This window comes from Vicugna pacos, chromosome 26 (assembly GCF_048564905.1).
Source record: "Vicugna pacos chromosome 26, VicPac4, whole genome shotgun sequence".
NCBI lineage: Eukaryota > Metazoa > Chordata > Mammalia > Artiodactyla > Camelidae > Vicugna > Vicugna pacos.
This window is the reverse complement of record NC_133012.1, coordinates 13121828-13148848: the sequence shown is the minus strand read 5'-3', so window position 1 is coordinate 13148848 and position 27021 is coordinate 13121828. Positions and strand designations below refer to the sequence as shown.

At 34.7% G+C, this 27021-nt stretch overlaps 1 protein-coding gene across 11 annotated transcripts in view; it reads left to right on the top strand.

Moving 5' to 3' along the window:
• DLC1 (DLC1 Rho GTPase activating protein) overlaps window positions 1–27021 on the top strand; it is a 355265-nt gene that overhangs the window by 39288 nt on the left and 288956 nt on the right. The window contains exon 1 of one of the 11 annotated variants that reach the window (XM_072950358.1): window positions 25534–25724. The exons of the other annotated variants lie outside the window; for them this stretch is intronic. Coding sequence (XP_072806459.1) covers window positions 25701–25724 — 24 coding nt within the window. The 5' untranslated portion in view covers window positions 25534–25700. Of the gene's footprint in view, window positions 1–25533; window positions 25725–27021 lie in introns of those variants that run through there. 11 annotated transcript variants of the gene reach the window in all.

Here is a 27021-nt window from a genome sequence, read left to right as displayed (position 1 = left end):
AATGATATTTAAGAAAAGGAATTATTAGAATCACTACATAAAATTGTAAGTCACTAATATTGATAAAAGTTTCAATTCGTCATGAAAATATAGCAGTTTTAAACTGTATATAACAAATTAAATAGACTAAAAATTTGTGAAGAAAACATGAATATAAAGACTGAAATTTTGAAAAATCTGCAGTTTTGATAGGAGGCTATCAGATCTCTTACATATTGAAAGTACAAGTAAAAAAATAACCAAATGATTTAAGCTACACAATAATTAAACTTATCTGATGCACATATAGAACTCTGCATACAATAATTAGAGCATACATATTGTTCTCAATCACACATGAAGCATTTTAAAAATTGATATTGTAGGCCATGAAGTATGTATGTCTCAACAAATTACAAATACTTGCTGTCACAGAGACCACATACTCAGAAACCACAATGCAAATAAGTTAGACAATTAGGTTAAAGTTTAATAATAGAAATCCTCATACCTTTGGAAATTAAAACATATTCACATTAATCATTCAAGAAATAGACTAATAATTGAAATTTTAAAAATAATAACTGAATCATAATAAAACAATAATGTACATCTAAATATGCAGAATGCAACAAAAGAGGTGCTTGTAGGGAGATGCAAAGCCTTAAGTGCTTATATTATAAAGAAGAAAAACTGAAAGATAATAAGGCAGTTGTATTGAGGAGTGAAAAAAGAACAATATAAACCAAATTAAAGAAAGGAAATAAGATAAAAACAAGAATCAAGGAAGAAAGCAATATAAAATTGGAAGAATCAACAACAACAACAAAGTTGCTAATTTAGAAAACCTAAAAATAAATATACTAACCTCTGTCAAGTCAAGAAAGAAAGAGAATATGCACAAATAGTATTAGAAATAGAAAGTAGTATATAAAAATTGATAAATATTAATTAGAGGATACAGTGCAAAACTATGTCAATAAACTTGAAAAATTATATAAAATAGACAAATTACTAGAAAATTATAACAACTAAACTTAACCAAGAAAAAATATAATCTTACAACACTTTTAAAAATAAAAAGGTCTTTAAAATTCTCTGACAAAAAAAATTCCAGACCCAGATGGTTTTACATGCAAATTCTATTCAGCTCTTAAAACAAACAAATCATTTCAATATCTTGTAAACTCTTCCAAAGAACGGGAAGGAATGAATCTCACTCATGAACATGGATGCAAAGCCTAAAGAAAATATTAGCAAATAGAGTTCAACAGTATAAAACAAGATAAAATATCTTTTCCAAATCAGGTTCATTCCAGAAATTGTAGGGTGGTTTGACATTAAAAAAGATATATATGTCATTTTAAATACTCATTCATGGGTTAAAGAAGAAAAAATATGTATGATCATCTCAAGAAATGCAGAAAAAACGTGGCAAAATTCAACATCCATTTATGTTTTTTTTAATTAAGAAAATAAGAACAGATTGGAACTAACTTAAACTAACAAAGTGATATGTATCAAAAAAAAAAAGCCTGCAGCAAAGAGTATTGCTGATGAGGACACACTCTCATGGCCTCTCTTCCCCTTTATGCTAGAGACCCATACCAGCGGGGAAGGGCAGCAGCAATCAATGTCCAAGAATCAGACTTTTTGCAGATAATATCATTACCTACTCAGAAAACCCCACAAAAATAGTCAAACTATTAAAAAAAAAAATAAGAGGATTTAGCAAACCCACAAAAATTTAGAAAATGTATATTTTAAATTTTGCCATTTACAAAAGCAACAAGAAGTATAAGTTACAAAGAAGTAAATCTTTTAAGTGTTGTACCTTTTTATGTTATACCTTATGCAGAAAATTATAAAACTTGATTGAAAGGTTTTAAAGGTGATCTAAATAAGTAGAGGGATACATCATACTCACAAACAGGAAGACTTAATATTGTAAAGATAACAATATTTCTAAAATTGGTCCATTGATTCTATGCAATTAAAATCAAAGTTTCTGTACACCAGAAATTGACACAACATTGTAAACTAACTGTGCCTCAATTTTTTTAAAAAAATCAAAGTCTCAACAGAGTTTTCCAAGAAACTTGACAAGCTGATTCTAAAATGTATATAGAAAGGCAATGGACAGAGTACAGCCAAGAGATTATTGAAGAAGTAGTAGAAGGTGAGAGAACTGGCCTACCCAATGTCAAAGTATTATAAAGTTATTAAATTAACATAATGTAATATTTATGAAGGAGTAGACAAATTAACTAATGGAACAGAAAAGAAAGCCCGGAGGAACCCCATATAGATAGAAACTTGATATAAGGTAGAGGCGTTTTTGAGGGAAAGGGGGATGATACCTGGAAAACTGATTATCTGTATAGAAAAGGGTAGAGTTAAATCCGCCTCCTCTCTTTCTCTCTCTGTCTGTCTCTCACACACGCACAACAGTTATAGCTGGATTAATGATTTAAATGTGAAAACAAAGCTTGAAATATTTTAGATGAAAGAATAAACAGATAAATTTATGACCTTGAATTAGCATAGTAAGGAGTTAATAAATGATAAAGAATGAACACTAAGTACATAAGAAAAGATGGCTATACTTAATATTTTAAAATTTAGAAATTCTGTTTACCAAAACACAGTATAAAGGAAGCATTTTAAAAACTGCTTTCAAATCAGAGAAATGACAGTTAAAATCATGATATACCAAATGGTAAAATTACCCCCTCTAGACTGGCACTAATTAAAAAGTACAACATAACAAATGTCAGAGTTGATCAGGCTCAATGGAAACTCTTATACATGCTAAGTATCAATATAATTTATATAACAAGTTTAGAAAACAATTTGGCATTATATCTTAAAGTTAAGCATAAACATACTCTAGAAATAACCAAGTGTACTCTTAGATATGTATCCTTAGAAACAATCTTGCATTTGTCCTCCAAGAAATGTGTACAAGAATATGCATTGCATTAATGTTCATAATAGCAAAAAGCTAGAAAAATTCAAATATTAATTGATAAGAGAATGGATAAATACATTGCAGTATATCAACAAAATGGCATATTATACAGGCATAAAATAAATTAAGCACCTTAACCCCCAACTCTGGGTGTTTGTAAAATAATGTTGTAAGGAGTGAGGAAGGCATGTTTCAGAAGACTATTTAAAGTTCAATACATTAATAGAGCTAAAAAAAAAGCTAAGTAATATCTTGTTTAGGCATATATATATATATATATATATATATATATATATATATGCAATTTAAAACCTATTTTTTTTTAAAAACAAGGGAATAAAACTTAGAGTGGAGAGAGGGGAGGATAAGATAGAAGAGGAGCATAAAAATGGATTTAAATCATTGGTAATGTTGCAGTTCTAGAGTGAGAAGGTGGATTCAGAAGGAATGATTGTAATATCATGCTCTATAATTTACATATACAAGATATGTTTCATATATCAGTTGATATAGTAATATTCAATATAGAGAAATGCTTAAATGTGATAATAAATGTGAATGTGCTTTAACCACAAAGAATTAGAGGGATTTTTATTGCCACGTTTTAAATCCCAGTGTTTGAGATCTATTTCCCTAGTTAAATTGTAAACTGCCCAAAGGCAAGGATTGTGATTTTAATTCTAAGTAACGTTTGGCAAATATGATGCTTGAGTGCCTTAAATTGGTGAAGAAGACAGTGTCTACTGTTACCTTTGGTTTGTCTGTGTTGCTTTTTTGCTCCTGTGAGTCTAAATTACATTGGACCCCCTGCACTTGGTCACAACATATCTAACTCTCCAGACTAACACAATAAAAGTCCCTGTTCCTAAGGTGCTCAGGGCTTTAAGCTTTTTCTCTGTGTCCTCCAGCACCAACTCTACAAGTTGCCCCAAGGCCTCAGCACACATCAATGAGGCTGCAGTTTTTACTCACTTTTAGCCTAAAACTTGAGTCTTTCTTAACTGTGGGGAAAACCTTTTCATTGTATTCAAATTTTATCTTTTTTCTCTTTTAATGTAGTTTATCTCTTTGATTTATTTCATCCCTTGGACTACAGAGAAGGAAGCATTTTAGCTGTCTTTTTCTCCTTGTAGCTCTTCTGAGCTCTTTCATGTCCCCACAAATAGAGCTGCCACTCTCGTCCCAGATGGCCCTCTTTCCCTTAACAGACATCTCTCTGGGGAAGGGTGATAATCCCAGTCTTTAAAGACATAGGTCCTGGGAATCCAGCAAAATGTCAGGTTTCTGTTTCCTCATCAGAGAATAATAAGCCAAAAATAATAGCTCTAAACAGCTTTTAGAACAGTGTTTCTTCCTCATGACCGGAAGTGGCCAGTCCCAATTTGGAGACAAGCACAGGATCAAGATAAAAGAATTTTATCTAATCTACATAGAATCTTTACCAAATTTACTAGTTTCAATAGGCCTACTCCAAAAGTAAACACAATTAAGGGCTTTTTCATAAACGAATATCTAAGAAATCAATAAGAAAAACAAATGCATCAAATTAGTCTTTTATTCCTTGAACAGATCTGAAGAAACGAATCCTGGTCCTATCAGGTCATAGTTTTAAAACATTCCCTTTCCAGGATTCTCCCCTGTTACCTTATAACCAAGTGGTCAGAATCACCCCCAAGCAGGTATTCTTCTTTGCAACTAATAGAATCTGAAATTTTGGTTATAATGAAGGCCCAAATTCCAGTGATCATTTTTTCACAGAATGGCAAACCTGATACATATTCAGTCACACCAAGTTATCATGCTAGATAACAGTCTTTTGTGAAGTTCCTTGAATGTTGGCAACCAGATAAAAAGCATCTCCCAAACTCCCTTGCTTGTTTTTCTAAGAATATATAAAAGGCTATCTTGGACAGTTGAGATATTTCAATTCAAATCTTCCAGATGTATGTTGTAAAGGCCAGTAACTTCTGATTTATTTTTATTCTTTGCACGAATGGTACCTATGCATCATAATAATCAACAATAAAACCATAAGGTTCTGGGAGCTCCAGAAGCAGTTACAGCAACTGATAAAACGTGTTCAGTGCTCTTCTGTAAATGCTGTGGGTAGAGAGTGAGCTTTAACTCCTTATAAAGTCCTTTGATTATAGTCCTGTTCATTTCTTCTGCTTTCAAAGGGGCATTGTATTTAGCTGTAAAGAATAGACACATCTGCAAAAAGAACAAGAATGACAAAGATATTTTATTCCTCTTGTTCAAGATAGATTGCCAACTGAGTTATAAAAAGCGAGGTTCCCAGATGGACTCAGGGTTTCTCAATTATTCTCAGCACATATGGTATATGTTACTATAGACTCCAGGATGAAATGACAGCAGAAGAATTGGTCGATTTTTAATAAAAATGATCTTAAGTAGATTTGGATAGAATTTGTATGGACTAAGGCGAAAATATGCCTGCTGACTGATAAGGCCTGTGTACCCCATGGCTTTGCAACATAGATCTGTGCCCTCCTGGAGAAAGGCTGGAGTGGAAGAACACCAGGAGTCTGATTCTGCCCCATCTGTCCCTGTCATGTGGCTTTCCCCCTTATAGTGCAGATATGGAGCACAGTGGAAAAAGAAGAGAGATCCTAGGTTCTCTCCACTATTACTAAGGTAAAATGAGCTAGATATTAGCAGAGATAAGTGCCCCACTACAACTGCTACTGCTGGACATGCAGGAACATCACACAGTATGTCGCAGGCAGCCCCCTTGCACTCCATGCTTATCGACATATACAAATCAGGAAGATATTGTGGGGTAACAGAAAGAGTGCTTGCATCAGAGAGAAAAGATAAAGTTGGTCCCAGCTCTGCCACTAACTAGCTCAGTGATCTTGGGTAAGTCAGTGAGCCTGCTCCTAAACCTGCAGAAAAAAAGGGACTGAATATAACACTTTGCAAGGGGGAAGAGCAGGGAGTGGGGAAAATGCCCACTCTAAAGGACGATGCATAGTTTGAAATCAGTAATAAATATCATTATATATTTGAGAAAGGGATAAACAACTATCTTTTTTTAATGTATTATTATGTAAAACTATGGAAGATAAACTCTACAAAAATCTGACCTGATGATAAGTGACAGAATACATGGTGCTCATCACCCAAAGGCAGAGGCATGCCCTGAGCAGGGCAGGGGTTGAGGGGGAAGGGCAGGAAGAAGCTGAAGATGTGAATGTTTGTTAAAGAGGTAGAGGGACATGACTGTTCATGTATTTAAATGTTGAGAAACCCTATGCGGACCGATGTGGATCTTCACATAGAGAGATGGTGACACATCTCTTTATGTGATGCCAAGACACACTGGTATGGGAAGCTAATTCACTGGAGTGGCAGTTTCCATCATCACATTGTTCTACACATATTTTTACATCCATAGGAACCTGGTTTTCCCTCACATTGTGCAGCATGGACCAGCATAGTTCTATAGAAGAAAGGAATCTGTCTTCAGTATCAGTGCTCACAGCAGTAGTGTTTGCTGTATGCATTACGATTCCTAGATATGCCTGGCCTTAGTCTTAGATATCTACTCCTCACACGTGCTGATCACTTTTACCCTTTGAATAGCGGAGTGTGCCAGCAGGAAACACAGGAGGAAATTATCTCCTTGTGCCCCCAAATTTTGATACACATCATCACCTCCCTAGGTGTCTCCCTGACCTTTCTTGTGTCCCATCTCAGAACCGTATAGTCCCACAGCTGTACTTTCATGCCATTAGATAGACGCTCATAACCTTGAACTGGCAGTGTTTATTAACTTTGTACCTACCCTAGGAGATTAGATCCTCCAACGTAAAGACCATTTTTTTTATCTGCCTCTGCAACTCTAGCATGTAATGAGGCCTAGAGAACTATCATGATGACTAAATGAATAGATGCATAGAACATTTACAATGAGCTTGAGGAAAATCATTATGGATATCTTTTAATTAGACAACCAACATTCACTAAGCTTTTATCATGAAATGTGAGAGATAAAAGTTGCTAAGAGGAGAAACAACCCTTCAGGTGCTGTGAGGCAATTAGATAGACCTACCTATACAGATGTAAATGAGAGCAAGGCAGCATATTTTTAAAATGTGCAAGGGATACAGACAATACATATCTAGGTAGGACAACTTCACTGGCTGCTGGGATTCGTTTGTTCTTGGGCTCAGCAATCTTCATGGAGGGCTCAGTACCTGCCAAGCTCTGCTTTAGATGCTAGTCCTTTAGCAGTGAGCAGAATCACCTGGGGACCTTTCAGAAGGAGGAAGTAACTTCAAGTTAATGGAAGAACGGTTGGGTACAGAAACAACCAGAGAGGAATTCGGTGGCATTCCAGGCACATGTTGGGTGAGTGGAAGGGGTGTTCCCCAGGCCATCCTCTTACTCATAAACTTATAAAAAGACTTGTGCGCACAAGTCTTTTTATAGAATATGTTATGTGACATTTGTATCCTTCTACTTTTATTATGCTTATTCACAGGAAGCAGTTTTTCCATAACATTTCCCTTTTCTAAAAATCAAAGAGGTCACTATTTAGAGCGGATGGGAAAGGGAAATTGTAACAGTGAGCCTTCAGAAACTTCGCTGTTCCAAAGAAGCAGGTCCACAGTATCAGCCTAGGGCACACTGATGCCAGGGAGTCGAGGGCCAGCTGGACCAGAGAGCTGGTCACTGTGCACCCCCAGCCCCCACCCACACCCCTGTCAGGAAGACACAGTGCAGTTTCAGTGAACAAAGAGATAATACTTATTTCTCTAAGAGCCCAGTGATTAGCCTCAAAGGAGTCATTTGGTGATTTTACAGCTATGGGGAGGGAGGAGGAAAGAAAACACTTAGAACTCATTTATTAACACAATTATCTGAAAAAATAAAATCAGGAAGAAATCCATGACCAGGAATCTTTTTGAAAAGACCACCTTCTGACATTGGGAAAGATCCAGATGAGATCAACACCCTCAACTTCCTGTCCCAGAGAAAGAGAAAAGAAAAGAAAAGAAAAGAAACAATGAAAGAGGGGAAGGGAAAGAAAGAAATCTGAAAAACATGGAGCATCACAGAACTTCACAGAACTTAGAAATCCTCAAGAGATAAAACAAGGGAAGAAAAGAACTTTGAAGAGAACTGCTCTTTAGAGAATCTTTAGAAGATGTGCTACATTTAGAAAATCAAACTCTAGTTCAGATGATTGTTTAAAACTCTTAGGACAGAATTCTTATTCACGAGCTGGACACAAGAAATATACTGATCTGTGATAATACAACTGTATTGAAGGCTTAACATTTTTAGGTGGTTAGTGAGTTAGTTGGATTTTATTCTATGAAAGAGAAAATACATATTTTGTAGTATAATACACTATATTCTTATGCCATGAGTCTTTAATATCTTAGCTTATAAAATTGTTTACCAACTTAACAGTATGTGAATTTGGGGTGGGTAGATTTTTACCAAAAGCAAAAAGCAAACCTTTTTTCTAAGTGAAGGGAACCTATGAACTTGGCTTTTAGTGTCCATTACACATGACAGGGGTAGGAGAGCTTGAGGGGGAAAAACTGCAATTATAGATTGAGCCCATATTTCAAAAGGTCACTTAAAGTGCTTTCAACTACTGACTTATGATGTGTCAGCAACATCTGTGATTTCAAAATTGTAGTAGGGACTTAACATCAGATCACTGTTTTCATATGTTGTACAGTGTGAGCTCAGTGGTAACAGAGAACAAAGTATTATTTTGGAGTTTTCTCAAATGTCAACTTAGCATTTCAAATGACAAGGGAATTCTTTTAACGGGCTCACCCCATGTTAGAACATTTTATTGGCTGTATCTTATCAAGGCTCCAAGAAAATCAAAACTTCAATTAGTAGAAATAGCAGTGGGCTATGAGAGGTAGGAGTTCTGTGTTTTACTTCTCACTCAGTTTAACCCTGGGAAACTCACTTTATCTTTCTGGAGCTCATGTGCCTTATCAAAAACACAAAAGAGTAAGACTAGATGATGGTTAAGGTTTCCTCCATCTCCAGAGTTACGAGTCTTTCCAAAGTGGCTTCATTGAAGTTGTGCATCTAATGGTAATAAACTTGTAACACACAAATTTTGTCTAGAATTAAATTTTTAACTCTGATAATATTTGACTGTTGTCTATCCTTATGTGACTTAAACTTTGCATTCTGTAGTTACTAGAATCATTGTTTTCTTTTTTAAAGAAAGAAAGCTTTTTAATAGCCCTCTCCCAACATGTAGAGGATGTTTCTAGCATCCACTGATCACCTTGAGATTTGCACTGAGCTTCAAAATTCTCATACAGTTATTTTACTGTCCAGTGTTGTGGTATGTGTTCTTTTGTCTTGAACCTATTCTATACTTTAATAAACTGTTTCAGAGAAAATAATAAATGATAATAATTTAAAGGAATGAAAGATAGTTCCTCTTTTTAACTATTCTCACATTGTACCATAATACAGAGGTAAAAAGGAAAGGTTTAATTACGTCTTAGCTGTATAGGAGGGGCGAATGTGACTAGGTCGCGTCATTAAACTAAACCACCAGATTCCTAAGGAGAGTTTGCGTGAACTTTGTTTTTACTTTCATAGTCTTATTTACCATTATTTGTGTATGTATTGATTTCCTCTAGAAAACTGCTCACTTGTTTTTAGTATCCTCAGAATTTCCTATAACATCAAATTATTTAATTAAATTAACTGCTCTTGCCTTGTTCTCTTAAGAATAAATAACTATTATACTAGTTTTCTCTTTTTTCCCTCATCACTGATACATTTATAAAGTAATTTTCTACTTTCCATTTTGTAAACCTCATCTCTCCTAATTTAATGTCTAAGAAATTTCCAGTCATTATTAAATATGACAGGAGTATATTTTATAATATACAGTAAATTTTTGTTTGACTGGAGAATATTTTAAATAATTCCACAAAATAAACATAGAAATGGTGGTTTTTAAAAAATATTTTGTCTTCATTCTTTTACTTAGTAAACATTTGTCAAACGGTTAACAAGAGTGGAGCATAGGGCTGGATTCAAGAAAGGAGCTCACAATACCCTGAGAAGGAGAGACACATTTTTTTTTTCTTCCAGTTTTATTGAGATGTAATTGACATACAGCACTGTATAAGTTTAAGGTTTACAGCATAATGGTTTGATTTCAATACATCATGAAGTGATTATCACAGTAAGTTTAGTGAACATTCATCATCTCATATAGTCACAACATTAAAAGAATAGAAAAAAAGATTTTTTCCTTATGATAAGAACTCTTAGGATTGACTCTTTTAATGACTTTCACATATAATATACAGCAGTGTTAATTATATTTATCATGTTATTCATTATATCCTTAGTACTTATTTTTCTTATAACTGTAAGTTGGTACCTTTGATTGCCTTCATCTAATTCTCCCTCCTCTCACATCCCACTTCTGGTAACCACAAATCTGATCTCTTTTTCTATAAATTTGTTTATTTGTTTTTGAATTATAATTGACCTACCACAGCATGTTAGTTCCTGTTATACAACATAGTGATTCGATATTTCTATACATTTCAAACTGATCACCATGATAAGTCTAGTTACAAAATGTCACCATATGAAGATAAATTCATAGTTATTGACTGTATTCCCCACACTGTAAGTTTCATACACAAAACTCATTTATTTTACAGAGAAACACATTTTTGAAATGCTGAGTGCAAATGAAGTCATACACAGAAATAGAAATGTATCAAGAAGAAAGATTTTAAATCCAATTTTTGAATTGAATACAAATAATCTAAGCCACAATTAAGGCTGTATTCTAAAAATGGGCAATGTTTTCTATTAGGACAACTACAAAATAAAATAGGCAGCGCAGCCACTGAAACCCATTGATAACAGCAGATTTAATTATGTTGAGTTGATTTTTCTGCAGCTTGATACACAGCTGGAAGAGTCTGTGCAAGCACTCGGGACAGTGCTGTAATATGAGCTCAGTCAACGTTAGTGAAATCTGTATTTGGAACTGATTCCAGCTTTCAAGCCTCAGGGCCACAAAGGCCATCTTATTTGGGGAATCTACTACCTGTCAAGTCCCATTTGAAGGAAAAGGGAACACAGAATTCCTGCTTTCAAGGGCAACATAGGCAAGAAAACTTTCACATGTGAAACTATTGGCCTAGAAATCCTGCACTGAATGATGCTGAACTTGAAAACAAAGATAATTGAGAAGAGAGGGGCAATGTGAACAGAAACAGTAGAGGAATGCAGTGTTAAGGAACCACCTTGTAGATGGAAAAGCCAAAAAGTTTATAAACTATACAGAAATGTCACACAGTGCTTCTAAAATTTCATTTTTACAGGGCTGTTTACTGTTTACATTGCTCTACATATTTATTTGATAGCATTGAAAAATTCAATAAATGTCTTGAATGTTACTGGAAATGTTATGGCTGCTATATTAGGAAGATCTCTGAGAATTCCTTTTGGAAGAAGCTCGTCAAAAAGTAAACACATAGAGTAAAGGAACCTTGGAATTAACTTTGAGAACTAGGTCAAATCACTTCTCAGAATCAGTTTCCTTGCCAGGGAACAAAGGAGAATAGCTACCTACCTCTGTTGGCCTCACTGGCCTGCAGAGATGATCAAATATAAGTGACACTTTGTAACCTTGAAAACAACCAGGCAAAATGACATTTAGGGCATCACAACCCCCTAGAAACAGTGAATCTTGAAATAAAATTTTGATAAAAATCAACTAAAAATGTTATTGCAAAATAAGTTATCCCAGGTCCATCCTCCAGAGATTCTGGCTTCAGTATGTCTGGAGAGAAACCCAGGGATATACAATTTTTATGAGTACCACTCAATGCTGGTTATACTACTATAGGTGGTAAGAAGACCATACTTTTGTAAACATTGTCTTTGAGTATATAACAAAGGCTGTAGTCTGTCTTACCAGAAAAATAAATACTGTACACAATACAAATTAGCCTAAAAATATACAGGTTCAGAGACTCCTTATGAAATTGTTAGGGGTCCGTGAACCCCAGATTAAGAACCTCTAGTCTAAGATTTTACTTTTATATAAAACTCTGTTGCATGAAATCTGCAGGATTGATGTTTTTCCTCTTTTAGACACAAAACTTTTTTCTCTTCTTAATGTTTGCCATTTCACTTGATAATTGTCATTTCAGTCAATTTGCATCTGTAAAATAGATGATAACGTTCAACCAGAAAGCATGAAAAATTTTGTTAATTTGATTAATTTATTAATTTGCTCATCCATTAATTCAACAAATGCTGTCTTTCAAACAATGTTCTAAAGGGTTAGGATACCAAAAAAAAATAGACAAAACAACTACAAAACAGACAAAAATCCCTACCCTCATGAAGCTTACATTGCAGTGAGGAAGACATAAAAGATACGTAAGTAAAATACATAAGAAGGTATATAGTGATACATAAAAATGAAGCAGAGAAAAAGATAGGAGATGCAATTTTAGACAAGGTGGCCAGAAAATGCCCTGTTGAGAAAGCGATATTGGAATTAAGACCTATAGCAGATGGGGAGGGTAAGCCAGCATTGCAGGTGCAGTTCGGGGTTAGGGAACTGCAGTGCCCGCGAGTTCACCTAGCACAAAGGGCTTGACATAGGATCTGGGGAGGCAGGTGTGGCTGGCAGAGTGAGATGGATGAAACCTGTAGGAGAAAAGGTCCAAGAAGTGAAGGTCTTTGAGGACCTTTGGCCCTTACCCTGTATGTCACGTGAGCCTTTGGAGGGTTTCCTAGGAGAGGAGTAACGTGATATGATGACGCACATATTTTAACAGGCCAGACAAGTGCTTCTCTGTGGGGGCAACACGTGTACAATGTATCCATCTGAACACGTATGATCCTGTTAGTACAACATTCCGTCTCCTCACCTTTCTTTACCAAAGGCAGATGTTTTCATACTTGTGACACCTGTTTGTAATATTTGCTTTCATAAGCAAAGGACTCATTTCACCTGATTTGTGGTGAGCTGTCCACAGATTCTGATGTTAAATCAATTCTCACACTTTTGTCTAACTAGATTGTTTACTATTTAGTTATGCAATCATTCAACAAATAGTTTTTTGAGAGTCTACCATGTGCTGAGCACTTGACATAAGGGGATTCAGTGATGAATGAAACTAGCAGGATCCCAGAGTTAGCAGAAGTCACAGCCACAGTTGTCTGTGCTCCATGATCTTTACCATCTGCATACCTCTCCCACATTGCCCCAGTACTGCCCATTCTACACAAGTTCTGAAACTTTCATACCAGCTTCTCCATTATGCAGCCATCAGGCAGTTTTGCTCAAAGTCTAACTCCTCTGTTCTCTGTAAAAATGCTGGAATTTGATCATTACTCTTTGCCTTCTCAGACACTTGTTGGAAGTGATCTTTTAAGAAAATAATGTACTTTGTTAATATGTTTGGCATATGAAATACTATTTCAAGAAGACAGTAACTTATTTTTTTCCTTAATAGATGTTTCAACCAACAGAATCAAACTTTTCCCCAACCACTTCTCTACTTTCTCAGTATTACATGCTAGTGCGCTTTTTACAAGATTTTTTTATGCACATGAAACTATGACCTTGTATAAGTTTCCCAGGAGACATGATTCTCAGCATTTTGTTGGACAAACATTTGTTTTCTTGTAACTACATGAACAAGCCAAACTGCACGTACGCCAAAAAAATAATTCTCCCTTTTCACCACCACTCTTTTTAAATGCCATATTCAAGAAATTCTAGTACAGTGACAGTTAAAACATTTTAATTTTACCATTTAACCATGAGAGGATTTTAAAACTTGGCACACATATGAAATAATTGAATATTCTCAGAAAGATTTTGCAGTGTATTCTCAATTTTTGGCTGTCAGCTGGGTAGACATGAAGGAAAAAAAAAAAAGAAAGCAGCCATGTTTTGCAAATTCAGAATGTATTTATTTGCTTAAACAATTAGCAGATATCAGTATCTTTTACATTCTAAGACATATTTTAGGAGACAAAGAAGGCATCTTTGTAATTAAATTTAACTGTAAAATAATAACATTTCTACAATGCTAACTGAGTACTATTGAGTTTCAAGTACAGGAAGTTGAATAAAAAAATCTAGCCAGGCTAACAGCATTTCTGTAAATTCTTTTGAGGATAGTCATGAGATTTCCAATGAAATATACGTCCTTAAACCAGACAAATGAATTGGCTGCTCAGTTTGTACTCAGTAGTTTTATCTGAAAAAACTGAAAACCTAAATATCCTGGGCCTTATATTCTGTTAATAAATGTATAGCATTTCTATTTTCATAATTATAACAAACAAAAACAGGAATATCTATAAATGACTTACTGATTTATGAATCTTTTTTGATAAAGTGAATCTGTTTTAGTTGTTGTATATATCTAATTATATTCCATTTCTCTTTATTTTTATAAATAATTATATTTAAAACATTCCATCTTGATTCTGGTGAAAATACTAAAGACACTCATTGTTATGTGGGCTAGTCACTTACCTATTTCTCAGTTCTTCTGTAAAATAAGGATTAAATTGCCTGAGTGGGTTATTGTAAAGAGCAATTGAGGTAATGACTGTGAACTCTTTCTAACTATTGTTACTTCCTTATTATTATTCATGCCATAACCATTCTCATCTCAGAACTGCAGTTAGCTCAACTGTGGAGGTAGCTGAGCAAACACAGCCATCATAGACTGTCTTGACATTAGAATAGAATGTCCTGGTGAGGAACCCAGCAGTCCCAGGTACACCATGTATGTATGACTGTGGGCTTACACTCACCCTGAGACTCCCAATGTACCAAGTAAGCTCAGCCTGGTTTGTACAGATCAGATGTGTAGCCAAGGCAGCATTCTCAGATCTAGGTTACCACTGTTGCTATTCGCAAGGTACCAGTGTTTTAATTCTAAGATCACTTGAGATCGGTGTAGTCTACTGAAGCAGCTCAAGCTGGAGAACAGAGCAATAATTTCAACTAACTAGTTTTTTTCTTCTGGTGTGTTTATGGTAGTTGTTCACATCTAATGTTTTAGCTAATGGTCGAAAAGTAAAACCTTATGAAATACAGCAATCACATCACCAATTTGGCATGAGGATATCTGGATGCTTTGATATTAGAAAGTATTCCAGTATCTCCACTAGCCATTCATAGAATAACATGAGGTGAGTAACCCTTTTACTCTCACTGGGGGATGTTTAATTTCCAGAACAGATATAACTACTGAAGTCGGTCAAACTATAGGCAAATATAGACATAACTATGACCTGGTACAATTTTTTGAATTAACTAATTTTAATATATTTATAAATAAATAAATGCATTTATTTATTTATTTATGAAGAAAAAATTATTTAAAATACTAAATTTACTTTACCTTTTTTCATTAGATGACTCTTCAAATGTTGCTATAGTCTTATTGCACTTTTATATAAGATTTCTAAACACTATCTCCCAAACAAAATTTGATACTAGATGCAGCTGAAAGCAAGTGAGACTTAATAGCAGTAAATTCTGATTAAGAAATAGTCAATAAATGAATTCAGTGTGACCTCAACCAGGCAAAAGATAATTATACACCTTTGTTTTCTCAAATATATTTACTCCCTACTTTCCTTTATCTTACAGTTATCTTAAGAATATGTATAAAAATGTGTGTTTGTTCATGGCCATTAATTTTGCAAGATTATTCAGGAAAACTTTTCAGTCTTGAATTATGAACTCATCAAAATATTATTAAGTTATCTGCTAGAAAAGGAAAAAATGTTCAGAAAATAAAGTGTACAATTACAGTTAAAAATAAGCTTACTTTTCAACTGTAATTCTAATTTTATAGTTATACTAAACCTTCTAACTTTCACTACCTCTAATTTTAATATGTTTTATTGTAGAACTTCTCCTTAATTCTTTAAAAACATGTTTTCCTAAATTTATAAGAAAATGATATCAAAAGAGTTATGAATTATGAAAAGGTTCAGGGACTAAAACCTGATAGTCCCAATGGCATATATACTTACTGAGACTTTCACAATAATACAGATTTGGGGAAATTTGTAATCTGGTATTACAAAGTTATGGCTGCCACCAAATTGAAAAGTATTCCTCAGTTAAATAATACCCCATTGTGTTCTTCCTCAAGATCTTTTTTTTCCTCACGTCGCATCACAACTTGTCACTGGCATGCAAAGGGATAAAACAGTATTCCCTTCTCCTGTGTCAGATTCCTAAGTCCTGTCCTATATTTGCCAGTGATGCATGCAATATCCGCAAATAATAAAGTTTGAAAATTGTACTTCTTGGGTTAATTAAAACAAATACCAGTACAGTCTCCTCTTTGAAAGAGACAATTATCCCTCCTTTGACACTGGAAATATTGTCTCATGAATTCCAAAATGACCTTTCCCTGTTCTTTCTCTTGCAAAGGCAGAAGTTACCTCTGTTTCTCTCTTTTATATCAACTCCATTGGAGCTGAGCTATCTGTCAATCTACACATTTCCAAAGACTATTATTTACTCAAGTCCAACTGTATAGTTAGCTCTCTACATAAAAAGAGTCTTTGTCAAGCCCAGTGATCTCTGATTCTAGGTCATTTCACAATACTGGGATGATTTTTCTTAATTGCTTCGTAAGGTTAACCTCTGGAATGATTGTGGCTTGTAAGGTACAAGATGTTCATTAAATTGGTTTCTTCAGTAATCCATGAGCTGCCTGCAAACTGGCCTGAATTGCCTGAGTTCATCTTGGTCTCAAAACAAAATGGCTAAAAGATCCGAGTAGGGAAACACAAATGCTCAAAACCCCCTGTAGCTCCCAGAAAATGATGAAAAACAATGGTGTTTCCCTTGTTGACAAATCAGATACTATACGTTTGTGGCAATATATTAGAAACTACATTGCCTGCAACCAAAAATGTTCTAAACCAAGATAGAGTATGTCTGAAATTAAAATGAAAACACTGTGGACAAAGGAGAGAGGTGGGATTCATTTTAAAGATAATATAGACACTATTTTAAAAAAATAATTTAGGAGACACAGGAGAGAAACAATTCTTTCGACCCTGGGCAATCCTATTAACATTGCTTGAAAATATGCTTCTGTTCCAGGACTTTGTGATTCATTACCAAGCTTTTTCCCCTGTGAGTGTCAGTGGATACCCACAGTGACATACTGTAGACTGAGCAATTGCGAAGGGGAGTGAGTCACCTGGTAAGAGGCCTGCCCAGCCATCATTGCTGAGGTTGACCAAGTCAACCAGAGATAGTTTCCAAGATGAGTTTTGTTTCAAAAATTGTACTCTTTGGAGTAAAAAATGTATCAGCATTTTGTTATCCATGCTGCCAGCATTCTAGAGCTTGAATCTTTCACATATTTCACTATACTAGGGACAAATTTTAGGAAGATTTACACATACACCATTCATAAATATTTCAGAGCCTGATAAGTATGCATATGTATTTTCTAAAAATGTAAATGTAAAATGTAAAACATTTTAATGTTTGAGAATAGTTTGCAAAGTGTTCTCAAAGGATCAGGAAACCCAATTTGACTGGTCTGTTTGAAAAAAAAATGCATGAAATTAAAAAACTAAAAATAAAAGACAAGCAACTATAACCACATCTTTCACTCTAAAATGGCAGCAAATATTAGAAAAAAATGTTTTCTTATGTGATGTGTACGTTAATTCTTAGCCTATCCACTGCATAAACAAAAATTGACAAAATCGAAGAAAAAGGTATTATTGTACTGTTTATCACCTAGAAGAAATGAAGACTTACTATATAGCAAGCAACTTTCTTTTGTTCTTTTCTAAAATAGTTTTGAGAAGTAGTAAAGAGCAAAGGCTCTGGAGTCAGATTACCTGGAAAAAAATCCCATCTCTACCACTTACTAGATGAGTGAATCTGGTCAATAAAGAGAAAATCCTAGAAAACGTATGGCACACCAATTCTTCACAATCACACATTCCCCCAAACCAGATCTAACGTACGCGAAGTGGAAATTATTCAATGTCACAAAAAGAGCTAGTAGCATAAATCATATACCTAATAAGAAAACATATATATGTAAACTAAAAAAAGGGCAGTATACTGTATATATGTATTTACATGCAATATAATGTGTATGTGCAGTTGAACTGTAATAATTCTACCTAATAAAACTGAAAAAGGAGGGAAAAAAAGAATTACATGATATTAACAAAGAATGCACCAAAAAAATGTTTAGTAAAAATCAGTGTGTATTTTAATCTCAGTGTTGGAGATGAATAGTATACTCCAGGGGCATCATTTTATTTCTATGGAAAATGAATTGTATTCTGATTCCAAAAATCAATGTTTGAAACATAGGTTGTTAATAAATTGAGACTCATAGCATACATGTTATTCAGTGTAGTGAAAGCTGGAGCCCTCACCACAGTAAAAGTTTGGGGGAATGTTTTAAAGTCGTAAGAGACGTGAAAAGTGAGGTCTATGTTTTTTTGTTTTTGTTTTTTTCCTGGGTTTTGTTTTGTCTTAATTTACGTAGGGCCAAAAGTTTCTGCCTCAAGTGTATAATGATTTAAAACTTAGTCATGACTAAATGAACAAGCCCAGGCCATGGTTTCCAATAACAATTTTTCCCATTGGGAAGGATTTGTGGAAATCAAGAGATGAAAACAAAAAAAGACAGTTATTTTCCATTTCTCACAATTTGAAAATAACAAAGAGAGGGAACAAATAAGCTTATTTAAAACGTCCAAAAAGTAGTTTATTGTACATAAGATTAAGTTTTGTCATAGTGTTGCTGAAATGCATTATATCATGCATTTTACATCCCTGAGGATTGTAAGATGAGCATGTAGAAATTTCATTGATATTGTAGGTAAATGTTTATTTCTGTCATCATTTTTTATGTTTCTTTGTTCTCAATTGTGGAACATTTGTGTCATTTAAAAATTTTTTTCAGAGGGAATTTTACCTTTCTTTCACTGAATATCATAAAGCTAATATAGGGCTAATTGGCCATTGAGGGTTTTTTTTGTTTGTTTCATTTTTAGAAAACAAGTGAACAGTTCTTTGTTTTGATGTGATTTTCTGATTTGTAATTGATAAACTAGTAAATCTTTTCAGATAGTGAAAAGGGATGTAAGTGATTTAACCAAAGGAATGATCATTATTTCAGTCAACAACCCTAAGTAATGGCTTAACCTACCTCCTAACTCCTCCTAAGATTCTCTAAGTTTTCCTTAGATGAAGTATACTGAATATGGGGACAAGAGTGTGAAACATATGTTTCTTTATATCTCTTATACGTAGATGTGCTGAATTAGGTTTGGCTCCTCAGAAAACTCTTAGATACTCAGTATGCAGATTCCTTAGGTTTTTAACCTAGAAAAAGAAAGATGTCTGGGTTATTTTTGCTTTGTTTTCTTTTCTTTTACAGCTGTTGCACCTCAGAGTAGGATGATATCACTCAAAAAAAGAGGCCTCCCTACAATAATGTCTGGTTAAGTCTGTAGTCACCAGCGTGTCATAGATACTAATTCTGTCCCTACTCATTACTGTGGCTTTTGTGGAATCAACCAGATGTTCTGCTCTTTGGGGTTGTTCTAGGTGATATCTTTAATAATTGATGGTTCCTTACTCTGTGCCTGTGTTTATATCTTCGGGTTTAGGGTGGAAAATCTGATACTACAAGCCCCGCGGTTGTTCCATTCCCTGGTTTACAAGCTCTGTGAAGATCTAGACTGGGTATTTGTGCTTTTGTCTCTGAAGTACAGGCTTGTGATGTTAGTGCCTAGAGTTTCTGGCTTCTTTCTTCATTTACCTTCCTGCCTCTCTCTCCTCCAAATTAAGTCTGCTTTCTGTTCCTGGTTAAGGATGTAATGAATACAGCAATCTGTGGCCAACTGCTTACTGACTTTTGGATGGAAGTGGAAAGACACCAAGAGCATGCAATCAGATCAAACCATGAAGCTATTAACTAACTCTCTCTCTCTTTCTCCCTCTTCCTCCCTTTTATTCATCCTTTAATTTCTCTCACTTTCCTTCCTCCTGTTTTATGCCTCTCTTCTCCCTCCCTCCCACCCTTCCTTCAATCCTTTCTTCCCTTCTTGCTTCCTTCCTTTTTTTTCTGCCTTTCTGCCTTCCTTCTACTATCTTTTAAATATGAAGTTTGGAGAATACATGACTCCATACACAAAGGCCTCGCCCTTTCCCTTTTTTATGGAATTTGTGGACTGAGTGATTTATTAATTTGGGAAGTGTTTTACATTTGAAAATGTCACAATTGCCTACACAAGTAATAGCCTTAAATGGAATTTAAGGAGCAATCCAAGGGCACTCTATGTTGCATTCAAGACAAGTAAAACATTTTTCACTGCATTATCATTTGTCAGATCTCAATGCTTTTTTAAAGTCAATTGAGTCCCTTATCACTTGACCATCTTGGAGTCAGGCTTTGGCTTCCACTTAGTTCAAGTACTGTAGTTTCTGCCTTTCCTCCCACTTTTACTGATGTTAATCCAACTGAAACCCCATAAAAGCCAATCCAAAATAAAGGTATAGAAAAATCATCAATTACATGAATATTATCTTAGAAAATGTTAAGCAAAAAAATTTTTATCTAATTGTATGTCCATACATTTTTCATATCTTATATCTGTCCTCCTTAGATTCATGATTTCTTAGTAAATTTTTTCCAAAAAATAATATATTTATTTATGTTTTAAGTTCCTTTTACCACACTTTATGATTCAGTATGTATATGTTTTTTTGAAATGTCAAATTGATACATCTATGAATGCAGTGGTCAAGCAGTTCCTTTCAACTTTTTCCAAAACTATGACAGAGAGTTTAATTTCTCAAATTTTCATGGAGTCTATGTGAATCTGTCAATTCTTAATCAAATAGGGATTTTTAACTTCTGGCTATGGTGGAATAGCTCATGGCAAACCAATCCTCCCACCAAAAATAATAGCAATGCTGAAAAATAATTTTTAAAAAAATCTATATATGAAGGCATCAGAGAGCTGTAAGAGGCAAATAAGGATTAGTGTCCAAGATATCAGGAAGAAAGGAACTCCCAGTATGTGGAGACAGAACTCCATGTGCTGTTAGGTGCTGTTCTCCAAATATTTCCTCATCTTCTCAAGCATTTGTCAAGGGAAGAGACAGAACAAGACAGAGAGCTACTGCTAAGAGGTAAGAAGGTTTCATAAGTCTCTGGTTAAAGAAAGACAAATATTGGCATTGAGAGCTGTCATCACATCAAACACATGAGGGGATATGACCCATGAAGAAGAAGGCCCAGGGAAATGGGCCTGATACTCAGAGGTGTTGTATTTAAGGCATTAATGGATTCTAAGGCTGCACAGAACCAAAGAATGAGAAGGTAAGATCTTCTAGCAGTCACATGGACATGAGAGGAAAACTGAAGTTCAGGTGGAACTAAAGAGAAGTTTAGTAAATCTCTCAGGTTCTCAGTTGGGACCCTTCAAGGGCAACACACTTGAAATGGAACTGAACCAGAGAAAACAAATCTTACCAAGACTTCAACCCAGCCAAAAGGTAATTCAGTTCCCAGCCCAATTATTGTGATTGGCCCCCATTATAGCTGCTTACCAGGAAGTAGGCTGAACTCTTTCTGAAGGAAGAACATATTGTCCAGCCTCTACAGTATTTCATGCAAAATCCCTAGCAGACGAGCAAAATATCCAGCCATACCAAGAAACAGGAGCAAAGAAAAACAGATAATAGAAATCGACCCACAAATGATCTAGGTATTAGAGTTATCATTTATGGACTTTTAAAGACTGTGATATTCCAAGAAAGCAAACAATAAAATAGAGAACTTTAACCATATTTATGAAATTCACCAGAGGCATCTGTTAAAAAAAATCAAGTGGAAATTCTACATATAAAAACTACAATAACTGAAATTAAGGTTTCAACAATGAGTCTTTAAAATACAAAATATTTAACCAGCAGAAGAAATGCTTAGTGACCTGGAAAATTAGTAGTAGCCAGACTTATACATAGATTAAACAATGAACATTTTTTAATGTGATATCAGCACAGAGAAAATATTACCCTATATGTAATTTGATTTCCAGAAGGTGAGTAAATAGAGAAAAAAGGACAGAAACAATAGTTGAAGAGAAAATGGCCAAGAATATGCCAAAGCAGGTAAAAGAGAATGTCAGGAAGTTCTACAAATACAAATACAAATACAAATACAAATACAAATACAAATACAAATACAAATACAAATAAATGCAATGATATCCACTTTTAAAATCATCATTTTAAAAGGCAGTCAAAATGGTAATCTTAAAGTAGAGAAAAACAGCCATGCATTTAAAAGTCCAATACGACCTAAGGGAACAAATGGCTCAGCAATGAATAAATATGTGCATTACTGTATTTTATTAGCCAGACATCATGCAGTGTATATTTGGGGAAAAATAAGGAAGAAGGTTAGAACCATGTGTGAGTGTTATGACTATTGGTGTATTAATCCATATAAATGAAGAAAATGGGACTAGACCTTATACAGCCTCCAGTTAGAGAAGAAGAAAATGGAACTGTACAAACCAATCAATGTAATTAGAGAGATAAAGCCAAAATTTAATTATTACAGAAATGAAATGACTGTTTTTCAAATTGCTTTGAAAATTTCCATGAACCATAATTGTGACTGAGTACTGTAGATAATCACTCTGAACCTCTTCTAAGACTGAATGATAGTTGATTCTATTCTTGTAATTTTAAAAGACAGTGCAGTGGAATAATATTTTATATTAAAAAAATAACTGGATCAAGATAAAGAGAAATACTGTAGCTTGTATTAATCAAAAACTCAATATTATTTTGGTCTTAAAAATAATATATTAAAGTTTTTAACACAGTAATTTTGTTCATTCATTAGAATGCTTCCTAAACTTAACACATCAATCAGTGAAAATATCTCTGTCACTCGTTTGATATGATCTTATTAAGACCAGGAATTCTAAACCTATCCTGTGAGCTTATGATTATAAAATATTTTTGCTTTGCTTTGTAGGAAGAATTTGTACATTATGTATTTATATTCTAGGGCTTAAAAATATACTATGTGTTTACATCATGGACATGTCTAATAATGATTACTTTTGCAGATTCTGGATAACTGTAGGATATTGCTGGCTAAACTTGCACCTTAAATTAGAACAGTAAATTCTGGGTGAAAGGGATAGATAAAAATGCCAGACATTTGACATTAGTTTAAGAAACAGGAGCATTAGCGAAGACATGTTATAGAAATGCGATACAGCAGCTGCCTTTTGGAACTTCATAATGTTCGTGATCACACAGAGTCTAGGAGAAGTATTACAACTTCTCTGGGAAGATCTGTTTGTCTATATTTAACATAGTGTTTTCCTAATGAAGTATCCCCAGAATCTTTTTTTTTTCATAAAAGAGCTTTTTAATATTCTTTGAAATTAACATTCAATGGAACACTTTGATAAAATACGAAGTAGTCTAAAACTTCAGCTGCCCTTGAATATTGCAATGGCTATGAGGGGTGATTTCATATTAGGTCAGCATAATTTAATAAATCATGGAGGGCCAATATATCTAATAGACAAATTCAAGATACTGGAATTACATTTTTATATATTATCTTTCTAGTCTGTTTTTTTTTTTTAATACTAAAAGGACTATGGATAATGAGTGTTAAGAGGAAAGCAAAGCTGATCTCTGTGCTCCTGACATTTTTCTCACGTTCTCCTTTGGTTTCAACTCAAATTGGATAATAGAACAAAAGGAGGATGAAGGAAATATATACAGAATACCACATTTATTCTGCCTTTCAAATCAGACACATTTGGTCATTTGGAGGTTTTAAATATATTGAAGATGAATGCAGTTCTTCGTAATGGTAGTTTGGTAGAATTATCCCAGGATATATTTCAAATCTGAACAGTTTGGTGGTTAATATCACATATCCTAAATAGAATTCACTTTCTGAAGAAGCTGACTAAAGCTGTGTTCTTGCAAAATATTTCTAAGCATGTATGTAGATAGTAAATATGGAGTAAAAGCAGTTCAACACACAATGCTAGGTAACAGTGAAAAGGAAATTACTGCTGAAAAGAAGCAGTTATTGCTCTTCTTTCCTTTTTAAATTGACTTACTTCCCTCTACTAGTCCGCAGTATTCCTTTGGTTTACTTTTTCATCTAAAGTTCCATAAACATTACCCTCTTATTGAGCTTTTATTTTTGAGGAGTTACTACCCACTTTGAAATATTCTTGTATTATATGAAATAGAACTAGATGCTTCATCTCAGAAAAAAATGAGCATGGCTTCTTTAATGTTTTTATTGAAATTTTAAATATGTAAAAGAAATATCACTATTTCTGGACCTTACATTGAGATACACAGCTAATCAGCAAGAGTTGAGATAGGAAATTTGAAATTTTTATGGCAAACTACTTCACATATCTCTATTTATTAACATGTTTTCAAGTAATACTAATAATAATCAAAACAGTTTGTATCAGTAGCATTTCCAGAGGTTATTAAATAACTTTTAATGGGTGCAGGATTTAAAGAATGAGAAACCAGGACCTGCTCCAGCTCCTTCTTGAAAATTCATAACGGATAAAACTATCCATTCACATTTTTATCCAGGATGTTCTGAAAACCCTGCAGTAAGAAAACTAGTATTTCCCAAATTTATGTGGGCAAAGACTTTTTCCACTCTTAATACCTATTATCTCACAAATCTAATTTTGGTGGAATACATTTTGAGGAACCCTGAACTATTTTTAGGGACATTTTATCTTGCTCCTGGGGAGGACATTCTTAGAGTAAGTTCAAAAAGGCGATGGTCCAGAGAAAATATCTACCAGGTGACTGTGTTTAGAGCTATCATAATCTTCCTCATCAAAGATGAATTATGAAGGGAAGGACATTCTTAAACTAAGCAGGTTTAGGAAAGACAGAGCCACCATGGGATGTTCTGGCAGCTGGTTAGTAGTACTCGTAAGGTGATGTAAGTCTTTCTGTGAGATCACAAACAACTAGCTATAGTCTTTTGACGTCAGATCTGCTACAAATCCCCAAAGTACTGGAGAACAAAGAGCTGGTTTGTTTGGATTTTATCCCTCGAAAGATTTTTGACTCAGAAAGAGCATACAAAGTATACGTTTCCATTAGAATTGGAAAGAATACCGGGGTTCCAATTACATTTGAAGTTTGCTAATTTACGCTTAGGTGCGTTAATTTGGAATTTTCTTTTAGGGCAAAGGTTGTATCAGTAACAGAAAATGCAGAACCTAAACCCAGGTTTCAGTTACCTGTGGTGAACTGAGGTCTGAAAATATTAAATGGAAAATGCCAGAAATAAACAATTCTTAAGTTTTAAATTGTGCTCCATTCAGAGTTTCATTATGAAATCTCGCGTGGCGCAGCTCCGCCCACCAGGGACGCGAATCCCTTGTCCAGCGAACCCGGCGTTAGTCAAGTAGTCGCTGTCTTGGACGTCAGAGGGACTGTCGCGGTGCCACAGCGCATGTGCTCAGGCCACCCTTATTTTACTTAATAATGGCCCCAAAGTGCCCGAGTAGTGATGTGCCAGTTTGGATATGCCAAAGACAAGCCGTAAAGTGCATCCTTTAAGTGACAAGATGAAAGCCCTGGACTTAATGAGGAAAGAAAAAACATTGTATGCTAAGGTTCCTAAGATCTAAGGTAAGAAATAATCTATCTCTGACATAGAAAAGAAAAAGAAATTCGTGTGGTTTTGCTGTTGGACCTCAGACTGCAAAAATTATGGCCACGGTGTGTGATAAGCGCTTCAGTTAAGATGGGAAAGGCATTAAATTTGTACAATAAGATATTTTGAGAGAGAGAGAGACCACATTCATGTAACTTTGATTACAGTGTATTGCTATAATTGTTCTATTTTATTATAATTTCTGTTAATCTCTTACTGAGCCTAATGTATGAATTAAACTTTATCACCAGCATGTATGTATAGGAAAAAACATAGTATATAAAGGGTTCGGTGCTACTGTGGTTTCAGGCATCAACTGAGGGGTCTTGGAATGTATCCCCTACAAATAAGAGGGGGACTCTTACAGAGTTTAATTGAAATAAAGTCGCGTTCATTTGTCTGCATATTGTCTGCAGCTGCTTTTGCACTGTAACAGCAGAGTGAGTGGTTGTGACAGAGACCATATAACATGCAAAACCTAACCTATTTGCTCTCTGACACTTTAGAGAAAAGTTTGCTGTCCCCTGGTTTTAAAGGGTATTGTTGTATGTATTGATAAGTGCAATGAGTCAGGATAAGCGGATGAAGAGTAATCATGAAAGGGAGGTGGCTCTTTTGGATAGAAAACGTCTGTGCGGAGATGGCATTTGAGTATAGAAGGACCTGAAAAAGTGAACAGGCCAGCCTGTGGGAGTCTATGGAAGAGTTTCCTCGGTGGAGGCACTCCACTTGGCGTGTCTGAAAAACAGCTGGAAATTCAGAGAGGGGAGTGATGTGAGAGATACATGCATCGTAGGGGATGTGGTCTTAGGGAAGAGACAGATCACAACAACTTTTTAGCCACAGTAAATTTGGATGTTGAATGATAAGAAGGCTTTGAATTGTTTTGAGTTAGAGAAGTTACAAGAACTAATTTGTTTTAAAACAATCATTCTGGCTATTCTGTTGAAAACTGACTCCAGAGAGACAACTAAGAAGGAAGTAGGGCAATTCCAAATTAAAACAAACCAACCAACCATGGTATTTAGTCCACCATCAGGTTACAAAGATACTATTGTTAAACATCTGTCATCAAGAAAGGCCATATATTAAAACAGTGATTTCAGCTTTGGTGGCACCTTAAAATCTCAGCAGCTTTAAAAAATACCACTACTAGAATCCACAGAGATTCTCATTTAGTTAGATTAGAGTGAGATTTGAGTATCAGTCTTTTGCTTGTTTATTTAAAGCTCTCCAGATCTCTCTAATATGCAACCAGGATTGAGAACTACT